The sequence below is a fragment of the Alosa sapidissima genome, chromosome 17 (assembly GCF_018492685.1).
Source record: "Alosa sapidissima isolate fAloSap1 chromosome 17, fAloSap1.pri, whole genome shotgun sequence".
Lineage (NCBI taxonomy): Eukaryota > Metazoa > Chordata > Actinopteri > Clupeiformes > Clupeidae > Alosa > Alosa sapidissima.
The window spans coordinates 32,545,922-32,572,158 of NC_055973.1; the positions used below are offsets into that span (position 1 = coordinate 32,545,922).

The 26,237-nt window shown below is 41.9% G+C and overlaps 2 protein-coding genes and 1 long non-coding RNA gene across 7 annotated transcripts in view; 2 read left to right on the forward strand and 1 right to left on the reverse strand.

Moving 5' to 3' along the window:
* On the forward strand, positions 1-11,188 carry si:ch73-264p11.1 (uncharacterized protein LOC100000923 homolog). Its single transcript, XM_042067117.1, has 4 exons — positions 1-200; positions 7,153-7,216; positions 10,616-10,778; positions 10,901-11,188. The coding sequence occupies exons 1-4, from the start codon at positions 67-69 to the stop codon at positions 10,939-10,941; spliced, it is 402 nt and encodes a 133-aa protein (XP_041923051.1). The 5' UTR covers positions 1-66; the 3' UTR covers positions 10,942-11,188.
* Positions 7,431-15,377, reverse strand: LOC121687918. The gene is made up of 2 exons (XR_006024449.1): positions 15,150-15,377; positions 7,431-7,590 (listed from the first exon to the last, which is right to left on the reverse strand). It is a non-coding gene; the product is annotated as an uncharacterized LOC121687918 (long non-coding RNA).
* Positions 13,871-26,237, forward strand: part of cip2a (cellular inhibitor of PP2A) — an 18,114-nt gene continuing 5,747 nt past the window's right edge. Inside the window, exons 1-18 of one of the 5 annotated variants that reach the window (XM_042067112.1) lie at positions 13,871-13,893; positions 14,982-15,084; positions 15,357-15,504; positions 15,917-16,032; positions 16,363-16,457; positions 16,571-16,667; positions 16,887-17,009; positions 17,393-17,538; positions 17,761-17,836; positions 18,128-18,355; positions 19,021-19,180; positions 20,320-20,452; positions 21,487-21,586; positions 22,659-22,777; positions 23,216-23,402; positions 23,737-23,811; positions 24,149-24,259; positions 26,216-26,237. The exon at positions 26,216-26,237 is cut by the window's right edge and continues 175 nt beyond it. In XM_042067112.1, the coding sequence (XP_041923046.1) occupies positions 14,983-15,084; positions 15,357-15,504; positions 15,917-16,032; positions 16,363-16,457; positions 16,571-16,667; positions 16,887-17,009; positions 17,393-17,538; positions 17,761-17,836; positions 18,128-18,355; positions 19,021-19,180; positions 20,320-20,452; positions 21,487-21,586; positions 22,659-22,777; positions 23,216-23,402; positions 23,737-23,811; positions 24,149-24,259; positions 26,216-26,237 (2,038 nt within the window). In that variant the 5' untranslated portion in view covers positions 13,871-13,893; position 14,982. Of the gene's footprint in view, positions 13,894-14,185; positions 14,286-14,347; positions 14,480-14,981; positions 15,085-15,356; positions 15,505-15,916; positions 16,033-16,362; positions 16,458-16,570; positions 16,668-16,886; positions 17,010-17,392; positions 17,539-17,760; positions 17,837-18,127; positions 18,356-19,020; positions 19,181-20,319; positions 20,453-21,486; positions 21,587-22,658; positions 22,778-23,215; positions 23,403-23,736; positions 23,812-24,148; positions 24,260-26,215 lie in introns of those variants that run through there. The other 4 variants (XM_042067113.1, XM_042067111.1, XM_042067115.1 and 1 more) reach the window with 4 other exon arrangements.

Here is a 26,237-nt window from a genome sequence, read left to right on the forward strand (position 1 = left end):
TAACTTGTGCCCGTGCGAGGCACACCGTGTGGGGTAACTGCTGTGTGCTCACCACACTCGCGGGACATGGACACCCTAGTTTACCATGGACCCATAAGCCGCACAAGGTGTGAGGAGTTATTGTCTAAAAAAAACAAGGATGGGAGTTACCTTGTACGAGACAGTGAAACCATCCAAGGTGCTCTATGCCTGTGTGTTTAGTAAGTATGCCTTCCATAAAACGTGTATTTTTATTAACTATGCAACCACTAGTTTGATTTAGGCTCATCCAATAGTCTTTACAACATTAAATAATGTTCAAACTTATACTGAAATGTTAAAGAAGGTTGACGATACCTGTACTTAGCTTACAATTGTATGAATGGTCTCAGTTGAAATAGCCAAGACATTTCACTGTGTTGAAAACTGTTGCAAAATGATAACCAAAGATGGGATGTGCACATCAGGATATCAAGGTGATGCAGTCCGTGAGTCGCTTTAGTAACTGAAGTGCATATCCTGGGCCGTTTCTAAACACTAACACATGTTTAGGGTACTAGCTCTAGTAGGCCTACAGCCAAGTCACACAGAACTCCTCTGTTAGTTAGTCTTCTTTGGCTTCTTATAGGAGCCAGAATTCCATTCAAATCGCTCACTCTGGCCTGTAGCACTTCGTGGATCTGCACTTTGCTTTCTTAAGTTTAATGATGCAGCATAGCGCATTTCATACACAGAGGTCATTCAATGTGCTTTACATAAACAAAAACAGGAATAGCTGATAAAAGCATGGAAGGGCAATAGTCAAAGAATAGTTTAAAAAGTAAATAATAATAATACAATAAGAATAAGAATAAGAAAACATAAAACACACAAGGTGATGGTACATAAAAGCATAAAAGGGCAATAATTTAAAAGTGTTTAAAAAGTAATAATTAAAACATAAAAAATAACATAGAAACTATTACAATTTTAGCTGAAAGACTTTCCCAGATTTGGAAATATAAAAAATAAGTGATCAGTTAGCAGAAAGCATCTGAGAAAAGTTTGGTCTTTTAAACCTTAAGTCTAGATTTTAAACCGGCTACAGTTGGGTCAACTTTGATCTCATCTGAAAGTTGGTTCCAGAGCTGAACTGCATAGCTACTAAACACTGCTTCACCATGTTTAGTTCTAACAGTAGGTTCTACTAACAAGTATTTCTCCTGAGACCTGAGAGGTCTGGAAGGTGTGTACTGCTGAAGCTGTCTGCTAGGTAATTTGTTCCCATTCCATTTAGTGATTTATAAACAAGCAGAAGCGCTTTAAAGTCAGGAAGGCCTGTGAAAAGCCCACTGCAGTAGTCAACCCTACTGGAGATGAATACATGAATAAGTTTTTCTAGATCATGTTTTGACATTAGCCCTCTAAGTTTGGCAATGTTTTTGAGGTGGGAAAACGCTGTTTAGTCATGTGGCTGTTTAAATTTAGATCACTGTCAATTATGACGCCAAGATTTTTAACAGTATCCTTTGCTTTAAACCCCTTAATATCAAGGAGAGTGGCAAGTCTTTCCTCCTTTTTACCAAATATAATTACTTCAGTTTTTTCTTTGTTCAACTGAAGAAAATTTTGAGACATCCAGTTGTTAATCTTGTCAATACACTGACAAAGAGATTCAAGGGGACCACCATATACATTAGGCGAAAGAGCAAAGTAAAGTTCGGTGTCATCGGCATAGCTATGATAGGAAATCAAATTGTTGTGATGGTTTGTCCAAGTGGGAGCATATAGAGGTTGAATAGTGGCCCCAAGATCGACCCCTGGGGGACACCACAGGTCAAGGACGTAATAGTGGTCAATTGATTTGCATTGAGACCCAACATTAAACCAGCTGCATCAGCACACCGCTGCTTTAACATTAATTCACTCAACAGAAACATCTTGACCTGAACGACCTGGCTTGATCTTGACTTGAACGACCTGGCTCACTTATTTCTGGTGGAGCTTTCTGTGTTGTAACAGCATCTTCTGTTCGGCTTTATTCTGCTCCTTCCTATGTTCTCTCCGACACTGAATATCTTGTTTGCCCAATAATAACAATTTTAACACACACATAAATCCTTCTACATCGTAATGTGCTGATTCACCAGGTGCAACACCCAACCGGGTCCATGTGGACACTACCCCCAATAACTAATAACCCCACATACACAGCACATTGTCTTCAGGATCTTCTCCAACACACATCCTCTACTTACAGCACACTGCCCCCACCTACCCACACTACACACACACACACACACACAGTCACTGCTCCACTCCCCTCCCGCCCACACACACATCTTCACTGTCATCACTCACATACATTACATACAGTACTCTGCTTGCAATAGTAAGTCCCCCCCCCCAATACACAGCACATTGTCTCATGAGGAAGCTTCTCCAACACACATATTGCACACTGCCCTCTCCCCACATACACAGCACACTATCCCATCTCCCCTGTCATCCCCCCAACACACACACCAAGACCCCTGGCAGTTGGGTTAGCCCCTTGAGCCGTGGATCTGCCCAAGGTTTCTTCCTTGGTAAGGGAGTTTTTCCTTGCCCCTGTTGCTCTTGGGTGCTCCTTGTTGGTGCCCCCCACCCAATCCCAATCCTCCCCCACCTTTTTTATGCAGCCCTTGCCACTTAATCTACTAAACCCCTCTTCTACTGCACTTTTTTACCCCCCCCCCCCATTAATGCACAAATAGGCTGACACCAGACATAATTTCACTGCATTTCTTACTTCCAGTAACTATATGCATGTGACAATAAACTTCCTTGTATCCTTGTATCCTTGTAATTACATTAACAATAGAGGTGGCTACAAAACACCTGGCTCCACCAGAAACAAATGAGGTCAAGAGCCTTCCATGCACAGACTGTATTGAATTTAGCATGAGTATGACGGTATTTTCACAAATTAAAAGCTTGTTTGAGTGACTCTGCTGTACAGGAAGTTAGCCATTTTGGAAATTAATTTAGCACGCTGCAACAAAATAGGAAAGAGGACTCAGGACCCAAAATTAGCGCATCAAGGTGCCAAGCGAGACACAAATGTTTTTCCTGTTGTCAGCGCTATTATCATTATGCCGCCAGACGCCCATTCTGTGAGAACTTGCGCACCCACGGGCGATGTTGATGAAAAAATAAGGTATGATCAGGCGCATGACCACAAATTGCTAGTTTGACACAATTTGAAAATGATAACGCCACTGACCAAGAAAAACCTGGTCTATAAACAAATGTGCACAGTAGTGGCGAGATCTTAGCAGTCAATGCAAAGACTGTTGGTGTGCTTGGATGCAAGGGCGTCAGTTTGTTTTTAGAAGTGGTGGGGACAATAACCATAAGCTTGAGTGTGTTTTGAAAAGTGCGGGGTAGGCTACCCTTATGTAATCTATTCATCCATTCAACGCTGCATTAGAATATGCTCAACAGTAGTGTTGCGCCGGGTAAGATTTTTTACCATCCGCACCCACCCGACCCGTCAGGAGAGTCAATCTGCACCCACTCGACCCTCAATATGCACTGATTAACTACCCGAACCGACAAAAAAAAACAATGAGACGTCTTTTTGCCGCAACGTGTGTCTGAAAACGAGGTGAAAATTTGCAGGCCTGCTGATCTGTTCACATGATGCGGAATTTTGGGGAGGCAGCATCAGCTATTAATGTGACGTGCAACAGGAGCGTGCCTAGGCGTAGGCCTTATTATGCGTGGGCCTTCAGATGCAGCAGGTGTGTGATTTCCAAAACCATGGCGGGAGAACCGACTGCACTTTGGTTAGCTTGCATTTGCTTTGCTGTTGCTTAGAATGTTAGATTCTTGCGATAGATGTCTTCAGACAATAAAAAGTAATTTGGAAGGGAAATTGAAGAGAAGAGTTGCCCCCTGCGTTGGCCGTGATTCCCCTTTGAAAATCAGAGGTTCACAGGCTACTGTGGCCTTGGTCAGTGGCGCCGCCAGCCGTAATCCTGTAGCCTACGCACTGTGCGTACAATTCATTCATGAAATCATTCAACAATAAAAATAGCTTGTGTACTGTCTTAATTAAAACATGCTTCACGCACAAATGATAGCCTAGGGCAAAGAGAATTGACATCTCAACATAAGGATAGGCCTACATTAGAAGATGATGGTTGGTGTAAACTTTGTCACACGACGTGATAAGCAGTTCTGGCGCTTAAAAACGCAACGTTCCATTCAGTCATAAATCATTCAAACGTAGGCCTAGTGCTCGTCATGAAAAGAAAACAGCAGCTTAATATTTTTCAGGTGTTTAACAGTAGGCCTAGGCGCACTGTATCAGTTATGCCATAGGCAGTGAGATATTAGGCATTGCATCCTGTCACTCTGTTTGGAACATAGAAGTTCGGGTTGATAAGATTCAGTTAATGCGAGTATGGGTCGTCTCAAAGTTTGGGACAATCAAACAGCAGAGTAGGCAAAGCAAATCCTTCTTGTTAGGTTACCAATAGCTGTCTTTTCTCTAGGCCTAGGCCTGTCGGAAATCGCGACATAAACTCATTGGTTTCTTTTTTTCTTTTCTTTCTTGTTCTTGTTCTTGTTTGGGTAGTGAAGCGATGCATTTAAATAAATGTACATCAGAGCCGATATGGCCAGCCCTGATCTGCTGCTCTGTAAGGTATTTCTGTCCCACCGCAAATTTGCGGATGTTAAAAAACCTTACCGCGCAACACTCGATCCACACATATCTAGGCAGGTGTGCATGCTGCGAGGATGTCATTGTGCGCGCCTATCGCATGGTTTAGACTCGATGATTTCAGTATGTGGGGATTTTTTCGGTCGCAATTGGTTTGCACATTTTTAGAAGTGGTGGGGACAAAATTCAAATGATAAATAGTGGTGGGGACATATCCCACCCGCCCCCCCCCCCCATAATCTACGCGTATGCTTGGATGGATGTTCGTAGGATGTTCATTCAAATGTCATCAAGGTAAATTTAGCTTTTTTTAAGGCTATGTTTCTGATTGTAACTCCATGTCAGTCAGTCCTGTGGAAGTAAATAAATAAGTGTATACCTATGAATTCAATTACTAGGCAAGCACAGACACGTGTACACTCTGCTTGTCACGCACACACGTTTTAGCAAAGCAAGCTTTAGTGGAATCCTACTGTTGCATACATGGTCATGGGTTGAAGCAGATTCCTTCTGCAGAGATGTTCTCATTCGTCTCCAAAAAGTTCCGTGCGGTTTTACACTCCTTGTTCTTAAAGGGAATGACATATGTCACTCTAATTGGTTTAATGGATTGAACACCCAAAACACACCCATGATTAATTAAGAAACATAAGAACAATCCTTTTGCACCATGTGCCTGGCATCTGATCATTTATTCCGTCGCCAAACTAGCAAAAGTTGACTAAACACGCCCTAAGTGCGCTTAAACTGTACGCTTCGGACTATGCGTTTTAGTCAACTAGTCCAACAAGTAAAGTCCTGCTATGACCTTTCAGCAAAAGCATTTAATTTCCCTAGCTTTACACATAACACAATAGGAATGCAGGATTTTTATGCAGTGTATTGAAGGGTTTTGGCTGGTTGAAAACGAAATAAATAGTGTCCCCCCAATCTCATAAACATCTATCTGTAGTTAAGGTTCTTTACATTTTAGTCTAGGTGGTTATTGGTGGAATTGATTATTAATTATTATTCTTATATTTATTTTTGTCCCTATTGGCCAGGAAATGATACTCTTGCTGTTCCCAAATGCGGGTTCGGTTAGCAGCCTATAACTTTGATGCTCTGAGCCAATGAGATTGCAAGTTGGGAAGTCTTCCCAAAATGTTTTTTTCTGTTCGACTCCCTCCAGTCATTTCCCACTCAATAGCTCTTTAGATAACAAAACAAACAGCAAACAAAATAACACTGTTACTTTCCAAATTATAATAATAATAATAATAATAATAATAATAATAATAATAATAATAATAAAAACATGATGAGGTCAGTGGTGATGCTAGAAAGTTTGGGCCCTATAAGAATATAATTTTGTCCACCCCGCCCAATAATAATCATGTCGGTCATTACGTTCTACGAAGGATCCCCTTCGGTCAGTGCACAGGGCCTGGGTTGTCTGAGTCTGCCTTATGTCACAATGGGACATGATGTGTTAACATAACCGTCCAGTAATGCACCAAAGGCCTGAAAACTACTTTACTGTACTCCCAGTGACGGACTGGCCGTCTGGATTTTGCCAGAAGGGCCGCTCGTCAAACGGGCCGCTCAGAATGCTGGTTTAAGTAGCCTTCTATCGACATGGCGCAGGAACGCAGGCTCAGAATGCTGGTTTAAGTAGCCTTCTATCGACATGGCGCAGAAACGCAGGCTCAGAATAAGTATATACGTATAACTATACATTTTGATCCCGTGAGGTAAATTTGGTCTCTGCATTTATCCCAATCCGTAAATTAGTGAACACACACAGCACACAGTGAACACACAGTGAACACACAGTGAACACACAGTGAGGTGAAGCACACACTAATCCCGGCGCAGTGAGCTGCCTGCATCAACAGCGGCGCTCAGGAAGCAGTGAGGGGTTAGGTGCCTTGCTCAAGGGCACTTCAGCCATGCCTACTGGTCGGGGTTCGAACCGGCAACCCTCCGGTTACAGGTCCGAAGTGCTAACCAGTAGGCCACGGCTGCCCAAATGCTGGTTTAAGTAGCCTTCTATCGACATGGCGCAGGAACACATCAGAATGCTGGTTTAAATAGCCTTCTATCGCCATGGTGCAGAAACGCAGGCAGGCCCTCTTCATTTACACACAGGCCCTAAACATTTCCCAACGTCATCCATCAGAATTATCATCTCTATCTGGTAGACAATTAATTACCATAAACTCTTTGATTTTATCGTAACTTGACCGCTGACTGCTACTTCTATTCACTTATCTTTTACATCACAGTCATGGTGTGTCCAACCTTCTCGGCTATGTAGGCTTGGGTATTTTTCATTGTGTTTTAATTATGAGATGTTTCAAAAAAGGACTGTTTAGTCATGTTAAGTTATTTCATGATGATCTGATATATATATATATATATATATATATATATATATAGGGTATGAAAGTATTATAATAATAATAATAATAATAATAATAAGTTATTTCATGTATTCACAGTAAACACAGGATAGTCTACACATACCGGATATTACAGACCCATCATGGATATTTTACTTTACAGGTATGATATCGGGTAGAATGATTTTCTATATACAACTATTACTGTGTTTAGCAATACATCTCTTGGTGTATGTCACCAGGAGTTTATACAGTAAATGATGCCTTAATTGGCGCCGTAAAACCTCTTCCTGTTTGTGTCTTTCCTGTGGACGGTGGTTTACCCAGTGGCGAGTCGACATCTTGTGAAATGGGCTAATGGACCTTATGCACGAAAAGGCTGTTTAGCCAAGTCATTTATTTCCTAACTGGGCTAATTGGCTGAAAATACAGAGGTGGACAGTTGTGCTAATTAGAATCAGCTGATCATGTCCATGGAGGATGGAGGGTCCAGGTGCCCACGTGAGGCTCGTTGTGCTCCGCCTTCAGCCTCTGCTCCTGGGGAAACAACCGACAGAAAAGACCAACAGAAATTAACAGGAGTCAGTACCGTCATGTGTGACTTAGACAGAGGTGGAAAAAGTACATTTATTTAAACATATTAAATCAGCTGATTCGTAAATTCACCTGTTAAGGGCAGAGGCAGAATCACTACATAGTAGGACTTTTACCTTCTGAACCGACCTCCACCTAGCATAACCGGGTTACTCAAAACTGGGATAAGGGCATCTACATGTAATCTACACGGACGTGGCGGCAGAGTTCGACGCTGGTGTGCGTGGTTGTATTGAGGATAATAGAATCTAAGTAATTAGAGGGAGAGCAGCTAACAAACGTTCAGAAAAAAGTTATTTTGGCAAATTTGAGGAAAAGTCGGTAAAGGGGCTATTTCACACAATTTGAGGGTGCCGAATTCAAATATTTTGTTTACCAAGCTCAATTTTGAGTTTTAAGCTTGCTAATTAGCATAATTAGCATAACTCACATACTTTTTGGTTTTGCCATCAGATATCATAGGAATTGCAAAAAACAATGCATTAATATACTCTATGTATCAGACATGTTGTAGGATAGGACAGGAATTACCCCCAATGACCCTCAAGTAGCAAATGAAAATAAGCTAAATTTAAAATATAAATTGAAATAATAGCTAAAATTCAGTACGACGTTTAGAAACAAAATAGATTCCTTGATAATAAATTGATAGAATAGTAGGATGACTGCTCATTTTTCTGTAGAAAGTCCTTTGTCACTAACTATTATGAACAGTCTTTAGGGCAAAGGACAGTCAGTCTTTACAGAGGATTTACACTGTATTCTTTTGCCTATGCTTGCCTAGTTAAAACTTCTCACTGGTGCTCTTTCCTATCATTCAAATTCCAGCCATGCAGAAATGGAAGAGTGTGCATGTTTGAGGAGTGCTGAAGAGTGCTATGGAGATTGCATTATTTGCAAAAACATTAGACAAGATATCCTTTATAGTGCAAGAAAAAGAAACATTCTCCAGTGCATCATTACTGCATATGATGCTGAAAGGGAAGTGGACCTAGGACAAATCATCAGCTATGAACTGATTCATGTCCCTGTACTGTAGCTATTGCAGATAGCAATGGTTATTTGTGAAGTGGAAATAAGTCTATCCTCACTCAAGTGCTGTCTAGCAATGTGGAATGTCCAGTAGTGATCACTGCAAAAACTGCTCATTCAACACTGGTAATAGATGCTCAATATCTAGTTATGTCTTTAGGATACCCATCTGACTGCAGCACATTTAAGAAGTATGCAGGAAAGTTTGTAAGACACTTTTGTATCATTATTTGGTATTTGTTATGTGGTAGCAAATGATGTTAACTATCAAAGAAATAGACCTAATGTAGAAATACACACAAATATTGCAACAGATAATGGTGTAGGCCTGAGTGGTTGAAACACATACTTATTAAATTACACTGGGAGCAAAGAAGACTATCTTCACTTTTTTCCCCCTTTGCAACTGTCAAAGAAATCCCATAAACATGGGAAGGCCTAGGGTAGCCTACATCAGATGGCCTTAAAGGTAAACTATGCAGTATTGGCAATTTCCGCTACTGTTTTCTCGGTTTTTGCTTCTTTTTCGCTGGCTCTGTAATGACGAATGTCTGAGAAACTCCATCGCTACCTTTTTCTAGCCGGTGCCTGGCGTGTATGTGTATTTGAATGCAGTAAAGCAATTTGTTACACTCGTTATACTTCCTGACACTGAGGCCGTTGAGCTAAAAAGCTCAAAACCTAGCTATTAAGCTAAAAAAACCTGCATAGTGTGCCTTTAAGATTAGGCTCTTCTGCATAGCATTAAGTGATTTGCATGCAGTAATTTGAACACTGACCTTGATCTAGCCTACTTTGGCTATTTAATGGTAATTTATTGCCAAAACACCATACAATATAAATTAGCTATAATAAACAATAAAGGACTTAATTACAAACAAACTACTATTTTACTGACTACAAAAATAATAATTAAGTAGGAAGTTTAGAAGTTTAAAACCCAGAATTGACCAAAAGTGCACCAAATTCAACACAAATGACTGAATACACTTGGAGGAGGCCTGTGTCCTTTCTTTTCCAGATATTTTAGGATTTGGATATCGTTTCGGTATCGAGTATCAAGATATTTATGTCAGGTATTGTATCGAAGTCATAATTTTGGTATCGTGACAACACTATGCCAGAGCCACTCTGTTTTCTAGATGTCAAGCTCTAGTATGGAGGCAAGGACACATACCAAATTCAGTGTTACTAGAAGTAAAATGTTTTTTACTTGTCGGTTGTTGCAAACGGTAGATGCAGTTCTGCATTAGGCTTATTCCCGCTATCTAAGTTCATATGTACTGTAGGATATATTCTGAGTTGAAGGTTATCTGTGCAACTTGTTATTGTGATGAAATGCATTAAACACCACATGAGGGACTCACTATGTTAGCAATAAAAATACTGTATGGTTGTGTTTTGATTAGAATTTATTACATGTTAACTGTAATCATGTTCCCTATTAAATATGTTAATAAACTATAGTATGGGTTCTTAATGCTCAAACATGTATTTAGAGAACACTTTTATTTGGTTTTAGTGATTACTTTTGAAATCAACCCAATTTAGGGAAAAATAAGCGAAAACAATCGCTATTTTATGTTAAAATGCTGATTATGCAGCGTAGAACTCAGAATTGAGCTTGGTAAACAAAATATTCAGAATCAGCACCCTCAAATTAGGTAAGAAGGGTGGTTTACCAACTTTTCCTCAAATTTGCCGTCAGAAGTTCTCTTCTGTGAAGCTGCTCTCTCTCTAAATGTTGAATGTCGAAAGAGGAGTGCGCCCCACTCACGTCGTCGGCACCAGTGTGTGTGCACCCCTTTAGGGTATTTCACTTTTGCCACACCTCTGTTCACAATGACCTCACTTCCTCCCATGCTTTATTCTATTTCTACACAATGACCTCACTTCCTCCAATGCTTTATTCTATTTCTACACCTGGCCAATGCAGACCAGTCAAGGTGTTGAAGAGATGTTCTTCAAGAACCTAGATGATCTCGTCAAGCATTATAAGAAAAGGAACCAAGGCCTTGCCACTCATCTCCGTCATGCTGTGAAGAGGAAAGAGATGCTGCCGAACCCGCGCGTCCCCGACGAGGCGCCAGACTATGAAAGTAGGTGACATCACACAAGAGACAACAGCCGAACATTCCAAATGAGGAACTGAGCCTTTGAAATGTCATATCACTAACCACAGCTGTTTCCCCTGTCCTATCTTTACCCTTCTGTTGTTTAGATGTAGACGACACATCAGAGTATGTTGAGGTGCTCCCATAGTGACTGGTGCTGGGGCAGTGGATTTCCTCCTGCTCAGGGATGGATTACTGCACGGGCCTACCGGGCCCAGGCCCAGGGGCCCAAGGGGTCAGGGGGCCCTGAAGCCCAAGCCTTTGCATGGAATCATTGCCTCAATATCAACAAATCAGGATGTAGGCTATGAATCTGATTGAATTTAGTATTGGCCATCAAATGATCATCAAACTTCAAGATGGAAGTTCATAAAAATGAAATAAAAGTCAGTATTAAAGGTAAAAAAATCTAAAAACACAAGATAAAATAAAACATTAATATATAAATAAAACATAAATATGAAACAATAGTAATTATGAAATAATAGTAAAATAATAGTTGTAAAAATGTAGAAATGAGCAATGAACAACGGCAATGGTATTATGAGTTTAAAACCAGGTGTTTGTAAAAAAAGTAATGTCTTCAGTCTGGATACAGTTTGCTTCCCTGATGTGATGGGGAATGCTATTCCGTATTCCGCTATTCCGTATTCCGCTATTCCGTATTCCGCTATTCCGTAACAAGGACGGCCGGAAAGCAAAAGCTGTGACCTGCTGATTTCTTTTTGACAAATGGAATAGACAGGAGACCAGCATCAAGGGGCTGGAGAGGGCAGGCAGGAACATAGGGGGTAATGAGTTCTGACAATGCAGGACTGTTTAAAGCTTTGTAAGTTATGGCCATCTTACACCAAACAACTTTGACAAGATTTGGGAAATATTCTTGAAAGATTGTAGTTTTTTAACTAATGCCCCCCATTCAAGCTTTACTCAAAAGAATCTTTCAAGAATCTTTCCCTAATCTTATCAAAGTTGTTGTTTGGTGTAAGGAGGCCACTAAAAGAAACATTGTAAAGCCCTTGCTTGAATAGGTAGCCAATGAAGAGAAATTACAGGAGTTATGTGATTAAATTTCTTAGGTTTTATCAGAACTCTGGCTGCAGCATTCTGAACAAGCTGGAGACTTCTCGTTGCACAAGCAGGAAGACCAGAACACAGGGCATTACAGCAATCCAGCCTTGATGATACAAATGCATGAATCCGTGTGCATCCCTCATTGTCAGCATGGATCTTATTTTGCCAATATTACTTTGGTGGTAGAATGCAGTCCTAGTGAAGGAGAAGTTGGAGGACGGTAACTGGTGGGTTGAATGAGAATATGCCAGTATACTATTGAGGTCATGTGCTCTAACTTTTTTTCTTCAGATTTCGTTTCATTAAAGGCACACTCAGGGATTTTGCAAGAAGTCACGTTTATGTTTTTCACGTTTATGTTTACATTTATTAGCAGATGCTTTTGCGGAACCCCCCTCCCCCCTGAAATTCCACGCAGGGTTTTGTTTTTATTTGGGAGACAGGCTGCCCCAAATTTGTTTCCATTTTTCAGAACCGTTTTTTTTTTTTTTACAGTGATACTCACAGAATGGGCAGATAGCGGTCTTGAGGAGGTGATTGCTATGTGACAAAAAATGCTATGGGCTTGAAATCGCGTAAAATCCCTGACTGCATCTTTAATAAAGTGAAAATAGAGCTGACGAGACAAATATCAAGATTAACGGCCCTTGAACGCCCCAATTATCACCATTTTTAAAATAAGCGAAAGACCAAGCTTTTCTCAGATGCTTTCTGTATTTAATGCACATTTTTATGAGTCTCTTTTATTTTATTTATATATTTTTTATCTATGTTTTTAATTGACTGTTTGCTGTTGTTGTATATATACATTTTACTTTTTCTACTATTGCTAAAATTGTGTGTAGTTCCATATTTTTATTTTTCATTTTTTATCATTGTTTTTGTGTGAAGCACATTGCATTGCCACCGTGTATTAAATGTGCTATAAATAAATTTGCCTTGCCTTGCCTATTTGTTGAGGAAAAGTCCAAATCTGTAGCCTATATAGTGAAAATTAACCTTTCAAAATGTGAACATCCACTGACCAATACACCGCAGGTCGCAGGTCATTTTCAGAAGAATGATTTAGGCTGCCTCATTCTTTTGAGTCTGAAAACTACCTGATTCTTACTTCAAGCATTGGATGGGTGAAATTGGGCCAGGTGTGTCCAGGGCTCGGCACATAGCACATAGCCTAGTGTGAGGCGTAGCCTATGAACCCTCTGCCCATGAGCTGAGCTATAGACTGTATGGTCTCAAGTTCAAGTTACTTTATTAGTACAGAGGTAAGCAGGAGGAAGTAATTCTTGCACATACTCTTTTCTCATTCTTAATAGCCTGATAGAACAGGCATAGTTTTGTTTGTCTGTTTTTAGCTGAAGAGAATATAGGCCTACAGTTACAAAAAGGCCTAGCCTGGTGTGGTCTACTGATTAGAGAACTGAACTCTTACGAATGACCTACCTATTTAGGCTATTTAGTGTTACAAATAGCCTACTGAGCTGAAAACTTGCAAACATTGGGCCTACAACTTTTGCAGGGTTTTTTTTTTTTGTTGAGAAAAATGTATGAAATGTGAAACAAAAATTACCAGAAATTTACAGGGAAATTACTTTGCAGACGCCTTTGTTTATAGCGACTTACAGAATATGAACATCACAATAGTTAAAATTAGACAGTTTGTTTTTAAAATGGTAAGCCTACATTAAGCATTAAAGCACAAAATATTTTAAAAACATATCTAGTATCAATAATGAAAATGAAATTAATGAAATAGCATATACGACCCATAAAAAATAAACAAATAAATAAATAAATAAATAATAATAATAATAATAATATAATATACTTGAAAGTCTCAAAACTAGGCAGGAACGCACACAACTTGGCAAATCATTCCACCAACGAGAAACAACTTGTAGAGTAGGCTATTGAACGTGACCTCAGTGGCTGGTGGAATAGCGCTCATTAGAGGACCGCAGTGGGTGATGGAATTAAAATAGCAGGGAGCAAATCCAGTAGGCCTAAGTGTCCTACATACAGTGAGGTACGTAGGCCTATTTGAATTTAATTCGGGCTACTAGAAACTAGGAAGAGAGGAGTTATGTGGCTGATTACAGACCACAAACTTATAGCAATATCGATACCTATATAGAGGCCTACACATTTATTTAAGATGTCTCCGATTCTAAAATATGGAATCAGTAGGTTATTCTGTAGTGGAATGTCTAAAAACTGTCCACAGTAGAAGAACTAGCCTGTGGCCTGTGGCCGCCCCGTAAAAATGTTGGCACTAGCGTAATCATGTGGTACAAGATCAGGCAAACTCACATTCTTACACTGGGGGTGTCAATATTGACATAGGCTACGTGAAAGAATACTCAATGGACTTGGATTTGCTATATAATATATGATTTAAGACCATAAATACAGCTTATGGTATATATACATGTACATTATGTAGAATTCAATACTAACGTATTTTAATTACAATTATCTACTTGTGTCATCACCCCTATGGTTTGCTGTGTACAACTCCGTCGTTCAAACCTGCGGCGGGAGGGACAATAGTTGGTGGTAACGTACCATAACGAAAACAGATGATATTAAACGTAATAGGGGGGACGCTAGATGTAAGTAATTGATCGCCTATAAAGCCACAGATATATAATCACAAATTAACAGTAAATCAGTTTTAGTATTGTGTTAGCATTCGTTCTTGCTGGTTAACGTTAGCTGTTGGTGCCTTTCTAGCTTGCTAGCAAAGATCCTTGATTAGCTCCGCTTTAACCCTCTCTGTTGCTAGCTTTTCAGTTTGCTTGCTCTGCTTTGTATCATAATGAGCTTAGCTATGCTAGCTAACTATGTATCATAAGTAGTTAGCATAAGAAGCTGATTTGATTTCGTTCAGTTTATCCAGGTCCTTTCTTAAAATAAGTTAGTTAGTGGCAGCAGCAAGCTTTGGGGAGGTACTGTTCAGGTTAGCGTGTAATATTATCTACTACGGCTGACGTGATGTTAAGTTAGACAGATTGATGACTTAGCTACGTTGACGTTAGCATATTCTTCAGCTCATCCTTTCTGATGTCAAGGTAACTTAGCTGTCAATTTACGTTGTAGATATTCTCATTACAGAATGGATGTAACAACATGTTTGAAGTCAATGCTTCTAGCCATCAGACAATACAAAAACAACAGGTCTGCTGTCAACACATCACAACTGCAAAAACAGATCAACGTGAGTGTCGAAAATACATTTCTTTCTGGCTTCAACTAACTTAACGTGAACGTAGCTTACTGTACCTGTAAATGGCTGAACAAGATCTTATCTTCCCACACCGACTGTAGTCTAGCATTATTTTTTCACATTTCACAACTCTATTCACTATGAAGTGGTCACACAGTGTCATTTCAAAGAGTGTATCCTATCTGGACACACTAAGTTAGTTCATGGAAGACTTTCTAGAAATGAAAATGATGTTTTGCATGTGTCTGTAATGTGCCGTGCAGGACCTAACGGGGCTTCAGTGTTCCAGACTCCTCTCCTCGGGCCAGGTGTTGCCTAGCGAGTGTTTGAGCGGACTTCTGGAGGTTGCCATCGACTCAAAGACCAGCCAAGCCCTCAGTAGTACCATCGTATCCCTGTTGGCTAAACTCGGTAGAAGCCCGCTACTTTTGTCCTCATTTTAAATATCTCTATCAGGCCACATACTATAACACTGGCTGTCATAATCATGAGTGAGATATATATATATATATATATATATATATATATATATATATATATATATATATATATATATATTATATACACACAAAGGTCATAATAACTTCCCCTTGGGGATCAATAAAGTATCTATCTATCTATCTATCTATAAGCTTTTGGTTATTGCAATGCATTTCCAGTGTTCATAAGTGGAAATACACATCTGTGTCTTCAGCTGACATAACAGTGCATGTATGTATGATAAGGCACATGTTTACAGTGCATGTATGTATGATAAGGCACATGTTTACAGATGGTTGTTTATTGATGTAATACCACGGCCCTCTTGTGATTCTGTTTTTAGCAGCGTCGGATGAGGAGACCAGAGAGGCTCTCCACAGCAGCTACAACCTCACCAGGACCCTTGCCTCAATCATCCACTCCAACAGATCCACTCCGGACGAGCCGCTGGTGGTGCAAGTACGAGCCCTCCTCTCTGATATGTTCGTGCAGCAGAGTTGTAAACATGCCAAATTTTGGCTAAGTCGCCTCAATCTGTCAGACTTGCCAACTGCAGCTTTAAGAGTCTATCTATCTATCTGTCCGTCTGTCCATCCATCCATCCATCCATCCATCCTCATTATTGAGCTTTCTCTATCTAGAAGATGTCCTAGAAGGTCGAAAATGGTTTGTCATGTAGACAGTATGAATATACAGTTCATGCAGTTTCACTGTGCAAGGTTGTGTCTTGTGATGACTCTTGCTCTGTGTTACTGTGATGTGTATGTGAAGTAGAGATGTGTCTCTCAGTGTCTCCAGGTGTTGCAGAGGTTCACCTACAGTATGCGAGTCCCCCACTGTGCATCGTATCTCGATGATCTCTTGGCGTTCCTCATGCAGAATGTGTGAGTCAATCTAATAAGAAAGACACACTTCAAACTTCTCAGACACATGCCATTTGTGTGTCACTTTTAGATTTAGAATTGGGCTTATTTTTCCTGTTTTTCTCACCCCACAGCAAGTCTCGTAATGATGACATCATAAAGCCCTGTCTTGGCCTCATGGCCAATCTCTGTCGTCATAACCTCTCTGTTCAGACTCACATCAAGAGTCAGGTGGGTTGTTTTTCTGTGATATCAGGGGTGTTACCAAGGTGGCCGCCAAATGGCAAGACTTGCCTTAATGACTTCAATGGCTATATTCCCTCTTTGAATTGAGAACAATGTGTGTGCGTCATAATGATGAACATTTAATGTGCAGGGATAAATGACTTTTTAAAGTGTCACTGTTGTTATTATTGTTATAAATATAATCTGTCCCCCTTTATGTCTCAGAGTAACGTCAAGGCGCTGTATCGGTGCTTAATTGACTTCCTGGCTCACAACTCCTTGACTGTGGTAATCTACGCGTTGTCCATATTAAGCAGCCTGACGCTCAACGAGGAGGAAGGACAAAAGGTAGTGATACAAACAAATATCTGACCGTATCCAGACATATGATGTGATACAAACAAATATCTGACCGTATCCAGACATATGATGTGATACAAACAAATATATGACCGTATCCAGACATATGATGTGATACAAACAAATATATGACCGTATCCAGACATATGATGTGATACAAACAAATATCTGGTCCGTATCCAGACATATGATGTGATACAAACAAATATCTGGTCCGTATCCAGACATATGATGTGATACAAACAAATATCTGGTCCGTATCCAGACATATGATGTGTCCAGATCTGTGGTTTCCTTTAAAAGGCACATTTTCTGACAGGATACAAAGGTGCGTTTGTTGATTGATGGTTTGTTTTAATTCTGATTCATAGCTGTTCAATGCAGAGAACATCCACCAGACATTTCCGCTCATATTCAACATAACAGTCAATGGAGATGGCTCTTTGACACGGAACTATGCTGTAGACCTGCTTGTGGATCTTGTGAAGAACCCAAAGATTGCAGACTACCTGGCTAAGTGCGTCTTCATTGCTCTCTCCAAAGCTTAGGAAGTCCTGCCAGCACACAGAGACCACAGGTCTATGTTGAGTGGTCGACCTTGTTACTCAGGTCTACATTGTTACTCCTCCTTTTTGTAAGTCACTTTGGATAAAAGCCTCTGCTAAAGGGACTTAATGTAGATGTGAATGAATTGAGGTCCTCCTTCTAATTTGTGAGTTGCTGTGCTTCCTCTCTATAGCTATAAGCTCCTTCCTGCCTGTCTGACTGAGGTGTTTGGGCTTCTGCACAGCAAAGACTCAGAAACAGCATCGAAGGTGAGCAAGTCAGGGTTTCAATTGGTTTCTGATAGCATGTTTTTCATACTTGTCTGAAGGGATGATATTCACAAGGCATTTATTCACAACATTTGCACAGATGACATGTTTTTTTAAAATACTACATATTAAATATTATATTTATATGAATCATTTCAATAAACTAAAAACTAAGATACATCTTTTGGGGCCATTATTTTATGTTAACTTGTTGGTTTAATGGAACAAAAATGTTGAAGTACAGGTATGGTATGGTCAAATCCAAATTAACTGAATGATGCGCTTTCCCAGGTTCTAGAACTCCTGGTGTCGCTGTGTTCCGTCACGGGCCTGCGTAAGCTGCTGTGTGAGGCGGTGTTCCGCTCCTTCAGGCCTCGGCGGCAGCCTGCGGGCAGGAAAGGAGGACAGTCCAGGGTGTCGGAGCCCTGCGTGGCACTCCTGCAGTGGGCCTCTGGGCCTCTCCACGACCCCGAGCGCTGCTGCTTGCAGGCCCTGCATCTCCTCACCGAGCTGTTCCAGGTCTGGGCTCAACCCGCACTTATAATATAATAATCGGTTACAGATTCGTTCTCAGATTCTGGAGTTTGATTTTAAATACATTACAATACAATACATTGATGCCATACAGGTTAACTTCTGTAACTACCGTGGTAACTGACCCAAAGTTTGAGTTAAGTTTCTTACTGGAACGGGAAACCCGAAGTTTCCTTCTTCTCAGGGTTAACAAACTTAGAGTTTTAACAAAACCTGCTTTTTGGCATAGGCGCCAGCACTGACAGCATAACACACAACCATGCATATTTGTTTAAATGCATTCCCTGGTTGTGTTTAAAATGCCGTTTGAATGATTTAAAGTAGATTTTAGTATGAAAACACTATGTATTCCTAACTGTTCTCTGGATATATACCCCATAGTGATCACATTGATCTTGTATGTATTTGATAGTTGTATGTAACCAGTAACTGTTTGTAGTGATGCTGGGATTTTAGTATTTTATTGCTGTGCTAGCATTATGCTCTCTCACATAGAACCAGGAGGTATATAGTCCTTAAACTGTGTCCATAGTCATTTTGGGTCACTTTAATCTGAATAACGATTGACCCATTAGCTAGCTATTGCTTAGCGACTGTACATGTTTTAGTCAAATGCAGAGTCGTGAGACAACCTGTCCTGCTTCCCTCAGGAGGTGATCGATGCGGGCTCGTCCTCTACGGTGCACTCCTACCTGGAGCTGTTGCTGCCTGCTCTGGTGGGCATCCTCCAGGCGCCAGACTCCATGGAGGAGGAGCAGCAGCTGAGGAGGCACTGTGTCCGCGTGGGCAGCGTTGTGGAGCTGCTGTTGGATATCCTTTAATGATCCTATATGTTTGTTTATGTTTGTTTATGTTTGTTTAGATGTTTATGGGTTTTTAGCGGATGCTTTTGTCCGAAGTGATGTATAGGAACGTCACCTATTACCAACCGTCCCGTATTTCCAACCGCTTACGTGTATGTGTCACTTAATATTCAGTTCTATACAAACCAAGACTGGGGATTCTTAAAGAAACGCAAGCACCCACACCATAAGTGTATCTAGATTAGCTATGTACCAAAAATGACATTTTACCATGACTTGAGATGTAAACATTGTTGTAAGGCTGCACAAATCCGCTTGGAGCTCCAGTGGAAATTTGATTTGCGACGAGAATTCTCGGTCTAAACGTTGATGTGCCGTGAGAAAGGTTGGAAATAGGCACCCACCAGTCCAGCACTATACTCCGAGCGCGGTAAACAAAATCGGATATTTCAGGCAGTAAAAGCCCCGGTAAAAAACAAACTAGATTTTGTTCAAATCTACATACCTATGGCTACTGACAAATGATTAATTTATCAAATGTTATTTTGAAGTATTAAAAAACATTGTTGTTTTAGAATTTTCGAACTAAATGGTTGGTAATTGGTGATTTTAAGATACAATACCAATACATATTATCTATACAAATGAACACTTGAACATTGTCATATAGCCTACATAAACATACTAATAATAGTAATGGAATAAATTATGTTATCAGAATAATATCAATAGAACACATTCTCTTACCAAAATATGAGCCTAAAAATAACCTTTTGCTAGCCAGCAGTGCTCTCACCAAATCGATTGGTAATTTATTTAAAAAGAACATTGAAAGACACCTTAATTATACTCAACAGGTTATGTATTCAGTTTGTACCTCAGGACCTAAGACTTTAAAAGGTGGGCAAAGTACTGAGTCTATCAAGGAGCAAAGTTTTCCTTCATGAACACTATTTGCCTTGTGACACGGAGGAGCATTGAGCTCTCATCAGTGTTTGTGGTTAAGGTCATGCTGTTAAATTTTAAAAAAATGATTTAGCCTAGTTGGTTAATCAATTAGCTTTAGTTATAGTCTTTATATTTTGCCCAGCAATCAAATTGGTCCGTAAGGCAAATAAGTCCAGATGCAAGCCTTGACTGGGTCACTGCTGTGTGGGGAGGAACACCTGAAGAACCTGGTGTGCCAGCAGATCTCCTCCAAGCTCTGCGCCTCACAGGTGGAGCTGCTCCTCTCCAACAGCCACGGCTCCACCTGCCCCGTCACCAACGGCCACCTCAGGTGAGACCAACTCCGCTCCGAGGGCGTTTACTTTTGCAGTGTTTCCCACAGAATTGAATTCCATTTGTGGTGGTTGGTTTGCAGAATTAACTTGAATGCAACAGTTTTTAACAAATTAGCACAGCGTGGTTATGATGCTAACCAAATTTAAGCACAATTTAGTACAACCTGGAAAATCATTGTGTGGTGGTCAATGTTGATATCGTGGTGGGCCGCCACACATAAGTCAATGTATGGGAAACACTGCTTTGGACGTTTCTAGCCCTCATTGATAGGACAGGGAAGATATGACCGGGCATGAGTGGGATGGGGAGTAGAGTGAGACCTGAGACATCTGAGGGATACGACATGAGACATCTGAGGGATACGACATGAGACATCTGAGGGATACGACATGAGACATCTGAGGGATACGACATGAGACATCTGAGGGATACAACATGAGACATAAGGCCAGTGGCACGCTACTCGCTCTGGTCTTGAGTCAGAGTGGTGTGATTCACTCTGTGGTACAGAGCTCTCCAAAACGGCATGGCTTTCATAGAGTTGTAGATCTTTCACAAGTGATTCATTATGGGTTCCATAATGAGTGCTCTGGTCTGTAAACTGAAATGTTCCGGTATACAGCAGATTACCGACGTGTGACCTTCACACTGTGACCGAGCATCTCCATTAATTGTCGCTGTGCCATGCTGAGAAGTGAGTGTTTCCCACAGAACTGAATTCTATTTGTGGGGGTAGGTTTGCAGAATTAACTTGAAACTTCAAACAGTTTTTAACAAATTAGTGTAGCGTGGTTATGATGAACCAGATTTAAGCACAATTTAGTACAACCTGGAAAATCACTTTGTGGTGGTCAATGTTGACATTGTGGTGGGCCGCCACAAACAGTCAATGTATGGGAACAAAGTCAATGTATGGGAACAAAGTCAATGTATGGGAACAAAGTCAATGTATGGGAAACACTGGAAGTGATTGGTGTTTAGCCGTGTCCGTGTCCCACCTGCGTGTGTGTGCCTGTGACCTCCCTACAGCCAGGTGTGTTCAGAGGCCATGCTGAAGATGCTGGAGCTGATGAGTCGGCTGAAGCAGCATGTCCTGGACATGGAGACCTGCTTCTACAGGATCCTGCAGGTACTGACCTCCTAGTCGCTCTCTTCCTGCCAGACATGCAGGTACTGACCTCCTAGTCGCTCTCTTCGCTTTCCACGTTAACTTACTATATTACATTCCATTTTTTCCAATACGAACCCTTTCTTCGCCATATCGATCACGATTCAAGTCTGTTTTTGTCAGCGCTGCTCAGTAAAACCCATTGTTTATGGAATGCTTGTCATTTAAACATTTGCATTGTTTATGGAATGCTTGTCATTTAAAGGAGCGATTTGTAGGATTGTTACCGAAAGTTCTGTAGGCCAAAACTGGTGAACGTTCTCAAGACTACCTAGACGTGAGCCACTTTTTGGTTGCCAGATGTAATGAAGACTTAGCTAACGTTGCAGCTGCTTTAACGTTTCTCCAACCATGACCCAGCTACACATTACGGAAACAGTGAAAACAAAAGATACCTCTCTACCCAACGTAACATATTTAGCTGAAGTTAGCGATGCAGATAGCTGAAGTTAGCGATGCAGCCTAGGCTACCTGTCGTGGAGAAATATGGCCAGCTCTGCGTCAGATTTTTTTTTTCCATATTTTTGTGTTTAATGGAGACTCATCTCAGGAAGCTCCTCCGATGTCCAGTTAATTGGTTTCTTGTTTTAATTTGGGAAATTTGCCTGCCTCTCGTAGGCTACTCGTTCACGACTACAACTGACAGCTGTTGGCCTTTGCTAATTTGGCAACCCAAATGGGGCGATGCGCCAGCCCATTATTAATACGCTATTCTAGAATTAATCGTTCAAAACATAAACGAAAATTCCAAGAGGTTCCGCCCTGTAACTAATTTTTTTCACTGGTTTTACAGGGTTTTACGGGTTATAGTAATGTTGTCAAATAAGCCATTACTTCAATTCATTGTGTTTCCTTACTCTCTGACGACATATGGTGATAATTATTGGAATGGTTCCAATTTATTTTCCATTATTTCCTACATACTGGTCCTTTAAACATTTCAGCAGTGATGTGTGGGCAAGTGATAAAGTGTGCATACAAGTAAGTGTGCCGGAGGGCTCGGAGATGCTGACCGTTGTGTTTCCTGTTTCAGGACCAGCGGATGGTGACGCCACTGTCTCTGGCTATGACATGCCAGCGCAGGGAGCTGGTGCAGAGCGCCCTCCGCATCCTGTTTGAAGCGGCACCTCTGCCAGACTTCCCCTCCATCATGTGAGTGTGCTGTGCTGTGCTGTGCTGTGCTGTGCTGTGCTGTGCTGTGCTGTGATCCCCTCCACGTGCAGCCTCTCTGAACAACAACCTCCATCCAGGACAGGAAGCTTTGACCAATACAAGCGTGCACTGATCGTCCCGACTCTGAGAGACGAACACAATCCTATCTCACAGTCTACAGTGTTCTCTATTGGAGTGTGTTTTGAAATTGGAGTTGAATTTGTTTTTAGTGACTTCCCTTTTCCCTAAAAAAATATTATTATTATTATTATTATTATTATTATTAATACCAATAATAATAATAATAATAATAAAATATATTATATATATATATATATATATATATATATATATATATATATATATATATATATAAATATAATATAGTTTATTTGTTCATTTGTTTGCGACTGTCTGTCTATCATGATGTGGCCTAAGTCTGGGGGAGAGCATCGCTGCCAACAATGCCTACCGGGAGGCTCAGCGGGACTCTGAGGTGCCCGTCAAGCGCATGGCTGTCCAGGACGCTCTCTCCAGTCTCCCGTCTTGCCCCAGCTCTAAAGTGACCACCACAGCCAAGCAATCCATCGACTCGCTAATAGAGAAACTACAGAGTGGGCTTGAGGTGTGTGTGCATTTACAGTATTTGTGTGTGTTTCTCTGAATGTGCCTTTACAGAAATTCACAAACACTCAGAGTTAAAAAAAAAAACGTGTTATCTTTGTCACTTGCGTGCGCGCGTGCACTTAATTTCCGGCCTGTGTCAAGTGTGATTTGTCTGGTCAAGCATATCTTGTTGTCTGCACATCTGCAAGTCTGACATTTCTGAGCTTTTCTATGGTGTGCGTGTGAAACTATGGTGCAGTGTTTGAGTGCACTGTTTAAATGGACTTGTAATTGTGTCGTCGTCGTTGTTGTTGTTGTTGTTTGTGTTGTCCAATGATGTTGACGTGCTGTAGTTTCAGGAGCAGAGGAAGGATGTGCACATGTCGGAGGTCATTGACGTGTACGAGCAGAAGATCTCTGCCCTGGCTGTAAGTGCACCATAGTTGCGTCATCTCAGCAGACTTCCTGTGTACGATTGATGCTCAGGCCTGAATCCCAAAGTCAAAGTCAAAGTCAAAGTCAAAATCCCGAAGGCTGTGTGTCTGTATATCTGTCTCTACCTCTGACAGTCAGTGTGTGTGTGTGTGTGTGTGTGTGTGTGTGTGCGTGTCTACCTGCCCAACGTGTGTGTGTGTGGGTGTGTCTGTCTGTCTGACGTGTGTGTGTGTGTGTGTATATCTGTCTGACGGTTGTGTGTGTGTGTGTGTGTATCTGTCTGACGGTTGTGTGTGTGTGTGTGTGTGTGTGTGTCTGTCTGCACCCTAGTCTAAGGAGAGCCGCTTGGAGGACCTGCTGGAGGCCAAAGCCCTGGCCCTGGCCCAGGCCGATCGACTCCTCGCCCAGTACCGCTGCCAGAGGGCTCAGGCAGAGGCCGAGGTACACGCACGCACGCACGCACGCACACACACACACACACACACACACACACACACACACGTGTATATATACAGTGGGGGGAAAAAGGAATTGACAGTGTTCTCTGTTTTTAGGGTGATGTACACCAGCCCCACACCATAATAAAGCATTTTTAGGGTGATGTACACTATCTCCTGTACACTGTCTTAGGTTGATGTGCCATGTCTCCTCCAAACATGTGTGTAGTATGACAGCCAAACAATGTGATTTTGCTCTCGTCTGACCAGACTACATTCTACATTCTACATTGTCAACTTGCTTCAACATGTTTTTCTTCCGTAATGGAGTCGTGTGGGGTGAGCGTGCATAGAGGCCGTGGTGCTTGAGTAGCCTTGTGAGACCCCGCTGTGTCTACATCTAAATGTTAAACCACTCTGCATTAGGTCACATGACCACACATTCACATGCCAACCACAGATGCACTCGTAGGGGCACTGGCATGCCACGGATGCCCACACACTCACACAACACACAACACACTCACACAACACACTCACACACACAACACACTCACACACACACAACACACTCACACTCACACAACACACTCACAAACGCCGACCTCAAAAGGCAACAGGCAGGAGGCGTCAAGTGGTCGGGGGCTTTTTTCTCACCCTGGTTGTCGTCTGTAGCTCGTTTCTCTCTCTCTCTCTCTGTCGTTCTCTCTCTCTCTCTCTCTCTCTGTCGCTCTCTTGTTTTGTTCCGTGATGCTGTAGGATTGTTCTGTTGTGTCTTCTCTCCTCCTACTCTTACCTCTTCCTTTTTGATGACCACATCTCTTAACACCCCCCCCCGGTCCTTCCTGCTCTACCTCTCTACCCCCCCTCTTATCTACAACCCTCTTATCTACCCCCCTCTTATATACCCCCCCTCTTATCTACCCCCCTCTTATCTACCCCCCTCTTATCTACAATCCTCTTATCTACCCCCCCTCTTATCTACCCCCCCCTCTTATCTACCCCCCTCTTATCTACAACCCTCTTATCTACCCCCCTCATATCTACCCCCCTCTTATCTACCCCCCCCTCTTATCTACCCCCCCTCTTATCTACAACCCTCTTATCTGCTCTACCTCTCTACCCCCCCTCTTATCTACCCCCCCTCTTATCTACAATCCTCTTATCTACCCCCCCTCTTATCTACCCCCCCCTCTTATCTACCCCCCTCTTATCTACAACCCTCTTATCTACCCCCCCCTCTTATCTACAACCCTCTTATCTACCCCCCTCTTATCTACCCCCCCTCTTATCTACAACCCTCTTATCTACCCCCCCCCCCCCTCTTATCTACAACCCTCTTATCTCTTATCTACCCCCCCCTTTTATCTACAACCCTCTTATCTACCCCCCTCATATCTACCCCCCCCCCTCTTATCTACCCCTCCTGTCTACCACCCTCTATCTACAACCCTCTGTCCTTCCTGCTCTCATCTCCTCCTCTCTACCTCCTCCTCTCTACCTCCTCCTCTTGCTCTCCTGTTCTTTCTTTCATTTTCATTTCTTCACCTCCTCTCTCGTACATTTCCTATCCATCTCTCTTTCTTTCTCTCTCTTCCTTCCCTCGCTCCCTTCCTTCTCCTCTGTGATTCCCTCCCTCTCTGTCCCTCCCTCAACCCCCTCCCACCCTTCTTCTCTTCCTCCCTCCTCTCTCTCTCTCTCCCTCACTGCCTCTTCTCCTCTCCCTCTCTCTCCTCTCTCTCTCTCTCCCTCCCTGCCTCTTCTCCTCTCCCTCTCTCTCCTCTCTCTCTCTCTCTCCCTCCCTGCCTCTTCTCCTCTCCCTCTCCCTCCCTCTCTCTCTCTCCCTCCCTGCCTCTTCTCTCCCTCCCTCTCCCTCCCTCCCTCTCCCTCCCTCTCTCTCCTCTCCCTCCCTCTCCCTCCCTCTCTCTCCTCTCCCTCTCTCTCCCTCCCTCTCTCCCAGGCGCGTAAGCTGGCGTCTCTGC